At 35.8% G+C, this 15,466-nt stretch overlaps 1 protein-coding gene across 1 annotated transcript in view; it reads right to left on the bottom strand.

The window, feature by feature from the left end:
- Window positions 1–15,466, bottom strand: part of LOC127876614 (uncharacterized) — a 90,558-nt gene that overhangs the window by 29,259 nt on the left and 45,833 nt on the right. Inside the window, 2 exon segments of the mRNA XM_052421964.1 lie at window positions 12,315–12,482; window positions 14,343–14,429. Of these exon segments, the coding sequence (XP_052277924.1) occupies window positions 12,315–12,482; window positions 14,343–14,429 (255 nt within the window).

Raw genomic sequence — 15,466 nt, 5'->3', positions numbered from 1 at the left:
CAAATATTTGTGAGCAATTGTACACAACAATCCTGAGTAAAGAATGAAAGTTCAAATACAACAGTATAGATATAGCATTATAAAAAATTGTTCAGTCGCTTTAATGAAGAAATTGGCTGAAGATATTATGCAGATCTGCACTCTTTATTCACAGAAATTTCAGTAGCAAACCAATTTAAGCAATTTTCCAGAGGCTTGTGATGTCAAATTAGTTGTAAAATGCCTGTGTGTTTATGCACTATGTCAAAAGACTTTTAATCTGCTTGCCAGAGAAACATCAAATTAAGGATGTAAATCACAAGTTTGAAGTTAAGGTGTTTAGATTTGTGCACAGCATGAACTATACACAATAATTATCAAAAATTGTAATATGACACTGTGTGATTTGCCCGCAGCAAAAAAAAAATGGCTTCATAAAACACATCAGAAATTGAAATTTATTTCTTAAATAATAGATAATTCAATTTGAAATATGTAAGCCCTGACAACAACTTCAGATAAAAATAATTGTTCACATTATTTTACAGTAATCACAATCTGGTCACTGAAATTTCTATGTTCTTATTCTGTCTTTATATTTAGTATATCCAAATTTATTTCAAAATGTACATGAACATAAAAGTTAAATATGAAAATCTGAATACCCCAAATAAAAAGTATGTATATCAAGTTTCATATTTATGAATCACAAATGGAAAGAAACAAGCATCGAGTTTGCATTACAGGCAAATTCAGTTCCACATTTTCCAAAGATCCATTTCACTTTCACTATTTCATCTGATTAGATCATTTATCAAATTTTTAAAAGAATATTCCACTAAATAATATATTTAATCTCATCAAACTCTTCAAATGAAGGCAGAATTTGCTTACACAGGTCAAACATTAGGCACATCCGCACAGAGGGCTTACTTTCCATCAAAACGATGACAGCAGAGTCAAATGTCTATGTTAAGTGTTGCTACATTGCAACCACGCGCTTGCCAGGGCTCGATATTGATAAAACCAATGACCAAACAAAACCTCTTTCTGAACATAATGAATTTTACAGGAGTCATTGGCTAGGAAAGATGGTTTCACTTAAACATGGTGTCAGGAATGCTGGTCATTTCAAGATTGGATTTTGTTTTCAATGTCAAAGGCAATTAGCACAGACACTTGCACTTTCTTTCAACTTGCTGGCTACAGAGGATTTGGTTTTATCAGGAAAGTGATGCCAATTTCTGTTTTATTCACTTATATAGCAAAACTGATGGAAGGGCACCTATTTGATTGTTTGGATTAAAGGCATTACACAAAATACTATAAGCCTGGATTGCCATTTCTACATAGTAGCAAATATTACATTCTTACCAACTTAACTAACTATAATGAAAGGACAAACTAGACTGAGTTAAATAATTTAGTGCAAAAAAGTAGTAATCACAATTTATTTACATGGTATTTGACATACTTTTTTACAACTGAGCATATTTCAGATGAGTTATTATAGTTGTCTTAAAATCTGTTCACAGAAAAGACATGAATTCATAAATAGTGCATACAAATGGTACTGTATTGAAATGCATGCAAGGGTTGATACCAAAAATATTTCTTCCCAATTAAGATAGGTTTCCAGACTGATTGGTCCCATCCGTCAATTACAAGCATGATTGATGATCAATTACATGAACTTCCCATCGCAGACCAACATAATTAACATGGATGACCGCAGAGGACAATCTGTATGTAACAAGTCAACCAAGTTACCAAATGAGGGAAAATTAACATGAAATGCTTTACTTAAGTTAAGCCTAAATACAAAAGTTGAAGTGTTACATGTTGAAAACTAAAAAGAACAGCCTACCAAACACTGGCCTAGTCTTAATTAAGAGATGAATAGAGATGAACAGAAAATAGTAAATAACTTAATGTAATTAAAAATAACTTCATTATATGACAAATTAGTTTACCAAGCAAAGATCGGAACATAACTTTGTACAAAATAGTAAATTTTCTAATTTCCATCAATCACGAAAAAGATATATAGCCACAGTTTTGGAAGAATTTTGTAAAATTTGGGAGTTTTATGTAAAGAATATTCATTTGGGTCTTATGGTGGGAAATTTCTCCATTATTTGATTGACTATTTGACTATTCATAAAATTCAAGACCTGGATAAGACAGCTTTGAAAAAAAAAACTTCAAACTTTTTCAATCATCATTTAACAAGTGACACTGTGTAAGTGCTGAACACCCCAAAAGAAATGTTTAAAAAAAGAAATATGATCTAGACCTTCAAATTAAGGGAAATCTTTGATTTGGGACGTCCTCTGTGAAAAGGGGGTTTAATGCATCTGCGTTAAGTGTCGTCCCAGATTAGCATGTACAATCTGCACAGGCTAAGCTGGGATGACACTTTCCACTTATATGATATTTTCTATTTCAAGAAAGTCTCTTCTTAGCAAAAATTCATTTTAGGCCGAAAGTGACGTCCCTGATTAGCCTGTGCAGACTGCAATATACTAATTACAGTAAAGGTGGCATGATTGATCGTTTTTGGTGTCCTGCTTTTTGGTCAAATGTCCCGACTTTTTTATGGAATGTCCCTATTTGGACCTGAAAAATTCTGGCATGTATGCTTACATCAGAGTGTGAAAGCCGATTCCATATCTGTTGACTCCATGACAGCTAATTCTAAATAATTGGCAATAAATCCTGAATCAATACAACAGCTACTTTCTGATCAAGGCATTACTCCTGTGAAGAGAACCAAGGCTATGAATGTCTCCACTGAGGTGTGGGGTTGAACCAGGAAATTGGAAGTCAAGAGCCTTTGTTAGAGTTAATCAAGGGCTCATGGGAGGACAGTGCCATGCTTTGGAATTTGATTTCCAATTGAAAGGCATGATAGAAAGCAGACCTAGGCTGAATCCCATGTTTTTCTCTGGAAGCTTTAACCTTGACAAAAGTGTGTAAAACAACCAACATAGGTTATAATTGTTCAATTTCATGTCAATATAAATCTTTTTTAGCTCACCTGAGCACAACGTCGTCCGTCTGTCGTGTGTCCGTCATGCGTCCGTCGTCAACATTTTGCCTTGTGAACACTCTAGAGGCCACATTTCTTGTCCGATCTTCATGAAACTTGGTCAGAACATTTGTCTTATTGATACCTCGATTGAGTTCGAAACTGGGTCATGCTGGGTCAAAAACTAGGTCACTAGGTCAAAAAAAAGAAAAACCTTGTGAACACAGTAAAGTCACATTTGATGCCCAATCTTCAAGTAACTTTGTCAAAATGTTTGTCTTAATTATAAATTATGTTGGTTGAGTTCAAAAATTGTTCCTGTCCTTTGAAAAACATGGCCGCCAGGGGGCGGGGCAGTATTCCTTATATGACTATAGGGAAACCTTGTGAACACTCTAGAAGTCACAATTTTTGCCCAATCATCATGAAACTTGGTCAAAAGATTGGTTTCATTGATATCTCGGATGAGTTTGAAAATGGTCCAGATCGGTGAAAAAACATGGCCGCCAGGGGGCGGGGCAGTTTTATCTATATGTATATAGTGAAAACATGTGAACACTGTAGAAGTCACATTTTTGGTCCATTAGTCATGAACTTTGGTCAGAACATATGTTTCCTGGATACGACGGTTGAGTTCGAAAATGGTTCAGATCAGTAAAAAAACATGGCGTCCAGAAGGGCGGGGGCTTTTTCCTTATATTTATATAGTAAAAAAGCTTGTGAACACTCTAAAAGTCACATTTTTTTACTAATCATCATGAAATTTTGTCAAAACATCGGTTATCTGGATATCTCGGACAAGTTTGAAAATAGTCGTGAACATTTGAAAAACATGGCCGCCAGGCGGCGTGGGGCAGTTTTCTCTATATGTATATAGTGAAAACATGTTAACAGTCTATAAGACACGTTTTTTGCCCAATCTTTATGAAATTTGGTCAGCACATTTGTTTCCTTGATACAACAGTTGAGTTAAAAAATGCTTCAGATCGGTAAAAAAACATGGCCGCCGGGGGGGGGGGGGGCTTTTTCCTTATATTCATATAGTAAAAAAAGCTTGTGAACACTCTAGAAGTCATATTTTTTGTCCAATCATTATGAAACTTGGTCAAAACATTGGTTTTATGGATATCTTGTTATGATATCTAGGCCGAGTTCCTTTATGGTTGTGGTCTGTTGAAAAACATGGCTTTAAATGGCTATATAGTGTAACCTTGTTTACACTCTATAACTAAGAAATTACCAATGTACACGTTGAATGAAATATTATGATATTCATGATCTCCATCTGAATATTAATTCTGCCCATAAGATATACAGTTAAATTGCCAATTTTTTTTATATTTATTTTTGTTTCTTTCTGAAGAGGATTATTATGTTGATGATCGGTTGGGGATGAAGTGCAACATTTTTTTGCCATCTGCAAACCCTTATCAAATATTCTCAGAATTTTAAGTAGTAATATTGATTTCACAGAAAATTAGTTAGGGGAGAAACAACTGTATATAATTTGAATTGTGTTTGACCTCCAATCATAAATGTATGGCTTGTCAGGAATGCACTCTTATTTCTCCAATGATCCCGTTCATCTACCTGCTTATCAGCAACTAATTAATTCTCTATGTGCCTGAATTGTTAATGTGATGTAACAGGCTTGCAGCTTAAAAGCCCTTAGTCCGTAGAAATAGGCCCCAGCTGGGAACTCACACCAAAGACCTTTAGACTGATAAGAGTGGAACACAAATTGTTATGACACACAGTTTATGGATGTCAGGTCAGTAGTTTTGGTGTGATTATCAAAGATTTGTGTTTTAAAAAGGGTTGATTGTTGTTTTATTTGGAAATATCATTGCAAGGTGAGTCTGAAAATAGTTCCAGTTTGTTTAAAAGCAAGCCCCTGAGGTGGGTGGCAGATTTCTTTTTATTGCTATAGTGAAACATTGTGAACTCTATAAGTCACATTTTAGTTCAATCTTAATGAAACATGCTTAGAACATATGTTCCTATAATATCTTGATTTACTTTGAAAATAGCTCCGGTGCTCTGAAGAGCATGGTTTCCAGGGGCGTGCGAATTTCTTCTTGTGAACCTTATGATAATATTTATGTTTCATGAAGTACTTTTATTATTTTGAACTCCACCTTCCCAGAATAGTTTAGTTCCTTTGGGTCTCAGGTGAGTGCCTTAGGGCCCATGGCCCTCTTGTTTTTTTTAATTGAATAATTTCAGCTGCAACATAATGGCAGTACTATTATTAACTATTAAATAAAAACCAATGTTCACTTTTGCATGTATAGGGTAAGAGATCAGAAAAGCATAGCAGGGTGATGTGACTAACACATAAGCAAGAATAACGAGGGTAAGACTATGACATTGACTTTATCAAGCAGATTATTAGAAGTTGTCTTCAGACCGGTATGGCTGTCCTTCCTCATATTGTAGCAGTGGCCTCTATTTTGAGTGATCCTTAGTAGAGTTGTACAGAATGTACAGATTACAATGAAGCAGAATTAAGAATATGATAATAACTATAACTTTGACTATCAGACTACAAGTTTATTTGGACTACAACTTGCAAAAGAATGCACAAGTGTAACCATTTGAAGCGTTATTGTGTAGTTATCAAACACAATTTATAGATGAGCAATGTGTAAAAGGGGGCTTGAAGAGGTTTCTCTCTCTTCATGTTCAGCATCAGCAGTGCAGCAGCTGCCGACTTGAAATATCTTGTACCAAACAGATCTCTGTAGAGGAATCAATCTCCAGAGATTATTAAATTCAGACCTCTCCATGCAGGAAGGCCATTATGTGCAAACATCAATGACTGGGAGTAAACTGGCTATTTCATTCAGTCTAGAGTATCCTACACAAAACAATTAGCTTACAATTTTCCCCAGGATTAATACCCATGAAGCTCTTTCAAATCAATAAAGGATCCAAATAACGTTTGACTGAAGACTAAAAAACCTAGAGCTTTGTCACAGACGTGACGAATACCCCCACATGCTGCATTGACACATAATATTTTGCATGTCGTCTTCACAAAAAACAGCGGACACCATGCTCAATTTTTAAAACCTTGACCTAGTTTTTGACCCAGAAAGGCCCATGTTCTAACTTGGCCTTAAGATCATCTCCATAAAACTTCTGACCAAGTTTGGTGAAGATCGGATGTAAACTACTTGAATTAGAGAGCGGACACCATGCTGAATGTTAAAAACCGTGACCCCGTGACCTATTTTTAGGCCCGGAATGGCCCATGTTCAAACTTGTCCTAGAGATCATTTAGATAAAACTTGTGACCAAGTTTGGTGAGGATTGGATGAAAACTACTTGAATTAGAGAGCGGACAACATGGTGGGGTTTAAAACACACTAAGTGACCCCATGACCTAGTTTTTAACCCGGCATGGCCCATGTTCGAACTTGACCTACACATCATCTAGTTACAACTTCTGACCAAATGTGGTGAAGATCTGATTTAAACTACTTGAAATAGAGAGCGGGCACCATGCTCAATGTGTAAAACGTACTAAGTGACCCTGTGACCTAGTTTTTGATCTGGCATGGCCCATATTCGAACTTGGCCTTCAGATCATCTAGATAAAACTTCTGAACAAGTTTGGTGAAGATTGGATGAAAACTACTTGAATAAGAGAGAGGACACCATGCTGAATGTTAAAAAACGCACTTAGTGACCCCGTGAACTAGTTTTTGACCCGGCAAAGCCCATGTTCGAACTTGGCCTTAAGATCATCTAGATACAACATCTGACCAAGTTTGGTGAAGATCGGATGAAAACTACTTGAATTAGAGAGCGGACAACATGCTGAATGTTTAAAACGCAATTAGTGACCCCACGACCTAGTTTTTGACCCGGCAAGGTCCTTGTTCGAACTTGGCCTAGACATCATGAAGTTACAACTTCTGACCAAGTTTAGTGAAGATTGGATGAAAACTACTTGAATTAGAGAGCGGACAACATGCTGAATGTTTAAAACGCACTAAGTGACCCCGTGACCTAGTTTTTGACCCGGCAAGGCCCATGTTCAAACTTGGCCTAAACATCATCTAGATACAACTTCTGACCAAGTTTGGTGAAGATCGGAAGAAAACTACTTGAATTAGAGAGCGGACAACATGCTGAATGTTTAAAACGCACTAAGTGATCCCGTGACCTAGTTTTTGACCTGGCAAGGCCCATGTTCGAACTTGGCCTAGACATCATCTAGATACAACTTCTGACCAAGTTTGGTGAAGATCAGATGAAAACTACTTGAATTAGAGAGCGGACACTTAATACGGACCGACAGAGAAACCGACAGACCGACCGACAGACCGACCGACGGACCAACCGACTGACCGACCTACCGACAGACAAGTTCACTCCTATATACCCCCCTTTACTTCGTTTGTGGGGGTATAATCAAACTTTATAAACTACTCTGCCATGACATATGTGAGAGGACACATCATTATGTTCTTCAAAGGTTTTGAAAGAGACCGACTAAAGCATAATCATGTACATTCAAGTTTCAACAAGAGATTGCCAAGCAATATGGTCACCTACCGGTGAAACTCCACCATTGTCAGAATCTTTTTTTTTTGTTGTTGCCATAGCAACCATAATTATTGACGTAGGAACAAAATGAAATGACGTGCATTATCTCCATATTGCCATCTATCCATATTTTAAGTTTCATGAAAAAATATAAAGAACTTTTAAAGTTATCGCAGGATCCAAAAAAGTGTGATGGACAGAATGACGGACAGACTGACAGACAGACAGACTGAATGAGCGAAAACCATAAGTCCCCTCCGGTTTCACCGGTAGGGGACAATTAAGCTGCTTCATACGAAAATAGGTCTTATGCCATATGCTGCCAGTGTAGCATTCCCATTAGGCCTAGTGCTACAAAGGATATAGCTTAATAAAAACAAATATTTGCATGACTTCTCAATTAATACAACTGCTAACACTATATACAACTATTTGAAGTACTCTGATCCTATCAAATTACTTGTACAAAATAATCCATAAGCCATTTTCTTATTATCTTAAAAACACAACTACAACAAGGGCTGTTTGTGAAACATGCATGCCCCCCATATGGGCTGTCCGTTGTAGTGGCAGCCATTGTGTGAATACGATATTTGTCACTGTGACCTTGACCTTTGACCTAGTGACCTGAAAATCAATAGGGGTCATCTGCGAGTCACGATCAATGTACCTATGAAGTGTCATGATCCTAGGCAAAAGCATTCTTGAGTTATCATCCGAAAATCATTTTACTATTTCGGGTCACCGTGACCTTGACCTTTGACCTTGTGACCTAAAATCAATAGGGGTCATCTGCAAGTCATGATCAATCTACCTATGAAGTTCATGATCCTAGGCGTATGCGTTCTCGAGTTATCATCCAAAAACCATTTTACTATTTCGGTTAACCGTGACCTTGACCTTTGACCTAGTGACCTCAAAATCAATTGGGGTCATCTGCGAGTTATGATCAATCTACCCATGAAGTTTCATGATCCTAGGCATATGCATTCTTGAGTTATCATCCGGAAACCGTTTTACTATTTGGGGTTACCGTGACCTTGACCTTTGACCTAGTGACCTCAAAATCAATAGGGGTCATCTGCAAGTCATGATCAATCTACCCATGAAGTTTCATGATCCTAGGCGTATGAGTTCTTAAGTTATCATTCAAAAACCATTTTACTATTTCGGGTCACCGTGACCTTGACCTTTGACCTAGTGACCTCAAAATCAATAGGGGTCATCTGCGAGTCATGATCAATGTACCTATGAAGTTTCATGATCCTAGGCCCAAGCGTTCTTGAGTTATCGTCTGACAACCACCTGGTGGACGGACAGACCGACTGACCGACAGACCGACATGAGCAAAGCAATATACCCCCTCTTCTTCGAAGGGGGGCATAAAAATATATTATACAAACCAAATTACAGACCCCAATACATTTATTTGATTTTTAATCTTCATATATAATAGTTTTATACTTAACCTTTAAGGCGGATAAAATGATTTTTATATGGGCCTTGCTCTGTGAAAAGGGGGTTTAATGCATGTGCGTAAAAAGTCGTCCCAGATACTGCAAAGGCTAATCAGTGACGACACTTTCCACCGATACTGTTTTTTTGCTTAGAAGAGACTTTCTTTCAACGAAAAATATCATACAAGCAGAAAGTGACTTCCCTGATTACCCTTTGCAGACTGCACAGGCTAATCTGGGATGAAACGTTACGCACATGCATTAAACCCCTTTTCACAGAGCAAGACCCATATATAAAAAAAACTCACATTGACAACTCCCAAATTAAGGGGTCATGTATGAAGCATCAGATATTTCTCAAATTGAAAATAAGACCAGACCATGCAGCAGAGGAACAGACACCGACATAACAAAAATCCAGAAATCTTTGGAAAACAGAGCCCTTGTGTAATTACTAATCTCATACAATTCTCTCAATTCTGTTTCCAAGAAAGTATATTGTCTTCACCAGATGTTTGGATTGTCACTGCTAATGGAATTAGCAACCACCCAAGATTGTATTCAGTTTTCTTCAGGCAAGAAATCATTACCGCTGCTTCATTTTCACATCAACAATACATTCTGACTGAATCATCTGTCCATGTGATAGGTTAGTTTTTTCCTTCTGAACTCTCAACCTATGCCAACTAAATCCTAAACATTAATGACTCTACTACTTTTCATAAGCAAGGTCATTCATTTATTGAAACATCACAGTTATGCCTGAACATCAACAATATGGCATTGAACAAAATGAAAACAAAATGGAAGATTCAAATGCTAGCACTTAGACATCCCTTTGCATCATATAGAGTGTGAACAGCTAAATATTGTTTTGTGTATTAATTATAAGAATTTAAGAGTATTTTTCTGTGTTTCATTAATAAATAATCGGTCAGGAACATTATGCCTTATATTAGCACACACGCCATCATCTTTTATGCAAATTGAGCATTATTTTATTAACAGTTTACAACCAGATGAAATGAAGAATAATGCTTTTCATGTCTTATAATAAACACCACTTGAGGTTATAGACTCTGTATGTACTACAAACTCAAATTGTATGAAACTTGTGCCATCAAAGCAACTTTATTAAAAGGGAAACGTCGTCATCATTACGAAAAAAACATATCAGCAGAGCAAATATATATTAAACTTGCTTAAATTTGCTACAGACTATAATTATATGAAAATTCTAAACCTGATGTTCACATGAAATTGTTCGTCAACTTGAAATTGAAGATCCTCTGAATAACATACCCTGCTGCATTGGATAAAAAACATTATGTAACACACACCACCCAAGTTGAACTTTTACATTCATGTACAAACCGTTCCATTATGATACCACCCCCAACTAAGCAATTTGTAGTTTTTAGGCCTTGCTGTCAGTCTATTAATGTCAGCCTATCCACAGGGACATGGAGCAATATGTCTTGCATGTTAAACAGAATTGCAGTGTTTCCCCACAGAACACGCAACAAGATGGTGTGTTCTGAAAACTAATCTCAACAGAAAAATGTGTGACTGTATCAGTTTACAAGTCTAAATAAACTGCAAAGGCAGGACAAAAATTAAGATGGCTCCTGTTATCAACTGATCACATTTAATAAAAACTTGCCATAAATTGTTTATTTTTATGACCTTGGGTTTATTTTAATATGGGGAATACATCTTCTAAGTTTCAAAGAAATCCCTAAAGCTATTCCTAAGAAATAAGATTTGCAAAAACATTAACCTGGCTTAGATGCAGACAAGAACATGCATGGGGTGAGTAATATAACTAGACTTATCTTTGAAAAGTCAAGCTCCACACAAAAAAGTTGGGTCTATTCATTGTTATATATCATGGAAATAAAGCCAAAGACAGCTAGTTTCCCTTGAGCAAGATGTATTAAAAGAAGCCCATTCATTGACTTGAAATCCTCCGCTAAATATAATTTGTTAATAAACGGTTAAAAATCCCTTGTTGTATGGTAGAATCCTAAATGAAATAAGGCATATTTAATAAATATGTGTAGTATTTTCCCTCATACCTCCTACACAACCACCATCAGAGCTCCAGATAAAAATTTGGTCAAAATCTTATTTACTACCTATTTCAAAAATTAATTCTTATTTAACCCCCTATTTATAAAATTAATTCTTAACAATATATTACCAAATAATGTTTTATTCATTGTTTTTGACACATCAACAATTCAACATTTTGGTTGATAGTTTTGGAAAAGCCTGGCTTTCCTTTTCCGTTTCTTGCTTTCCCATAATCGGACAGCTTCGCAAGAGCTTATAAGTTCATAAATTATTGACGAAACCATGCTTTGGGTATTTGAATCTAATTGAAAGAATGCATGCAGCGTGGACTTTTGACACTGAAATGGCTTTTATTGCCTTCCACGCTTTGATACACCGCTTCAGTCGACCATTTTGATTTTTTATGTAAAACGGTCACTGACACTTCGGCTTAGGTCATAATGGCCTATTGGTCGCCGTTAAAGTCATATCAAAAACTATATTTAACATTTAATTTTAATGACATTTTGAATAGGTATACAGTATATTACTTGTGTATAAAAATTACGATAAGTGTAATTAAAAAGGTACAATAAACAATAATGACTCGCCTGCAATACTAGGAGAACAGAATCTAGACCGCTTTGCCTTTCGACCGTTCTTAGGTGTGGCTTTTCCTCACAGCAAATGCTTGAGTGACGTTGACTTATAGGTAGTTTTAATTGAGCGCCTAGACGAGTCAGAACCGGGATAAAATGTTTACCGTATATAATTTGCTACTGGAAGTTTTACGCACGTTCGAAAATTTCAATTCGTGTTTTATTTTTTCAATGCGTAACTTTACGCAAAGATTTTAAATCTAAATTGTTATTTAAGACATTTAATTCGTTTTTACGCCTTTACGCATGTTATCTGGAGCACTGACCACCATAACATCATAATTATGTAAAAACACTGTGTGTCAAGCAGTGATCATCACTGCAGTGATAATCAGGTAATTGTTTGTTTGTTCTTTTTTTTTCACCATATTTAACAATAACTTGGTCATATAACTGCAGTAATTTACTTTTCCTGGGTTAGCTGTTTTTTTTATAGAACTAAGCACAGATATTTATGACAATATATAAGCACCAGTTACATGGCTGAGACAGGAACAGAACCAAGAGGCTCAGAGTTGTAGTCCACCAAACATAATCATGTAATTAACTTAGCACCTGTATATAGGGTTTACCTACCTCTTCGCTCTCGAAGACATGACATATGATCTTGGCCTGCTTTCTTCTCCGCATGGAGTCAGTGTCACCAGGGCTGCCAATCAAGCGTCTCCGGGCCATGATGACCAGGATCTCGCCAATGTCCGCAATGTAGGAAATTGTGCGCAACGAATGGTCCATCATGATCTCCTAGAAACATATTTTAGCAATAATTTGAGAAATAGCATAAATGTTTAAATCGAAAAAAATTAAACTGAAATGAAAATAAAAAGAGTCACCATTGTTTCATATTTATAATTTACCAAAATTGAGGTTTTATCAATTGCTGCTTTTTTTAATTTTATTTATTCTATTAAATAATGACAACTAAACTTGGAAAGATAATGGAATGTGAATTAATGTGCAGGTTGGATACACATATTGCTTTATATTGGTAAACTAAGATTGAAACCAAGGTCAAATATGCAAATATATAATTACACATATAAATACATATTTTAAGATACCATAAAAAGGGAAGGTTTTAAGAGCTGAGGAGAGTCTTGAGGGCCTAAAACACTCACCTGAGATCAAGTTATTTAAAATATTATGATAATTGAGGTAATAAATTGTGTGCAAGCTTCCGTACTATTAACAAGTACCATGTAAGCAAAACTGCCCCATCCGCTGACAGTCATGCTTTTCGACAGAGTTTAAGCTTTTTTGCAACTAGGCCAGGATATTGTAAGACCATTTTTATACCGAACGCAAAAAAGAGCCTTCAAGAGAATTAACAAGCTTCTGTTAATGCCATATAATGCAAACTTCCAGAACCTTGCAGCCATGTTTTTGAACAAAGCAAAACGATTTTGCCAAGATTCAAACTAATTTTTTATTATGTATAGGCACAGCTTTGAACTAAAGAAATCAAGATATCATTGCGACTAATTTTCTGACCATTAAATGGGAATCACAAGCTAAATGTTGACATTTTGATGACGGACAAAAAGCAATCAAAACAGCGCAACATGGGCATGTACTACATGTACTCAGGTTTTATAACATGAACAAAGACAAAAAACACCATCTGCATACATGTTACATAAAGTACAAATAACCCAATAAAACAAATGAACAATTGCCAACACAAAGATGGGTGGTTTTTAGCCTATTGAGAGGTTTGGAAAAAATGATTGGTCAGGATTCAATAAATGTATCAACTTACCCTATAGTCATCCTAAACATGAATCACACACCAATATATTGAAAATGAACATATGATGAGGTGTACATACAAATGTGCAATCTGGTCAGGAGGTACATGGTCCATTTATACACACAAATGCAAGGTTCCGTGATCTCAAAAACATACACTGGCTGCATATGGCATGATACCTATTTTCCCATGATGTGGGCCATATTAAATACGAACATACAAAGATGCAAACATACATACCAATGAACATCAATTCAAAGCAAATGTATTATGTAGATTGATAATTCAAGTAATATTAACACCACAAACACATTTGGTTACAGACAAATAATTCCTGATATCAGTAGTAATGAAATTAAAGCTGTAATTGTCATCTATATGTACACTGAAATCTTTTGCAAATCTTGTTTCTATATTTTCAATTAATCAAAGAACTACCTGCCTTATATCCTTTTCAAAGGCAAAAAAAACTAATCTTGACTTTTGTCTAAACATATTTTTTATTTACAATAACAACATATGATGAAATATATATACGTAAAAAATCAGCCACTCAAATATTGGTCAATTCTTCTTCATGATATTCACTAGCTTGATTTGCAAACAAACAATTCCCTATGGATATCCTGCGGATATCCTGTCCCAACAAACATCATGATTTACAAAGAAGCTTCTTTGAAAGTTATTACAACATTGAATGAGAACTAATGGCCCAAAGAATATCCTCACAAGAGCCACTAAATCATAACTAAGTTACGAATGTTCATTAAACCAGTATCCATATTTGCCTTGTTTACCCGTAATTTTCCCACAAAGCTAATTTATCAATCACTGCAAACTAAATCATGACTCACCTGAAGGTCTGTGTTGAGGACCATGATTTTCTCTGTGGAAACAAAGAGGTCTACATCTGTACTTGGCTGATTCTCACCCTCAGGGGCCTGAATAGGAACCAATAATACACAAATACATTCAAAACGTATAGTGTATTTAGCTGTCTTACATTATTCTCATACTTGTAGGCTATACAATTATATATTACATGCTTGAATTGTGTCATAAGTAAGTTAGCTGGATATGCATTTATCTATATCTAACCAGATTTCAGTGAAAAAACTAATATGAGCTGCATCATGCAAAAATGTCTCTAATGCCATATTCAACTAGTGAAGCCTCAGACCTGCACATTGGTGCCATCTGGTCAGAAGTTGACCTGTTTGCAAATGAGACCATAAAACCTTGTGTGAATGCAAATGCACAGGCTAGTCTGGCGCTAAGAGAGCCAAATATGTCATGTAATCCATTACCACACGACACTGGCTGGATATTGCATAAGACCCATATCTGTATGATGAAGCTCATATGTTCAGGATAATAGTGCATTAATATATTAATGCATAAAGGTTAGTGTTGTGTTCATGTTATCAAGCTTAAAACAGATTTCAAGTACAGCATGTCATTTATGTTATCATGTAGCAAAATGACATTCATATGTGCCATGCTCTGTTAAAAAGGGGTTTAATGCTTGTGCATAAAGTGTTGTCCCAGATCAGCCTGTGGAGTCTGCACAGGCTAATAAGGGACAACATTTTCTACCTGAACTGGATTTTTGCTAAGAAGAGACTTTCTTAAAACAGAAAATATCATAAAAGTGGAAAGTGTCGTCCCTGATTAGCCTGTGCAGACTGCACAGGCTAATCTGGGACGACACTTTACGCACATGCATTAAACCCCTTTTTCACAGAACTTGGCCCATATACATTTAATAGCATTAGGACTTTTTTAAAGTAATTAAGACACAATTAACTTCCAATTAATATATATGAACAAGAAATATTCGTGTGACCTTGGTTAATGTTTGAAAGAAGTATTAATTTATTTTTTATTTTGACAATAACACAACTAATTTACTTAATCAAGTGACTTTCATTCAAAGAAGACACACTTGACACCATACTAATTATATTGTTATACATGC

The sequence above is a fragment of the Dreissena polymorpha genome, chromosome 4 (genome assembly GCF_020536995.1).
Source record: "Dreissena polymorpha isolate Duluth1 chromosome 4, UMN_Dpol_1.0, whole genome shotgun sequence".
NCBI classification, from domain to species: Eukaryota; Metazoa; Mollusca; class Bivalvia; order Myida; family Dreissenidae; genus Dreissena; species Dreissena polymorpha.
The sequence above is the reverse complement of the archived record's forward strand: the minus strand, read 5'-3'. Positions and strand labels throughout refer to the sequence as shown.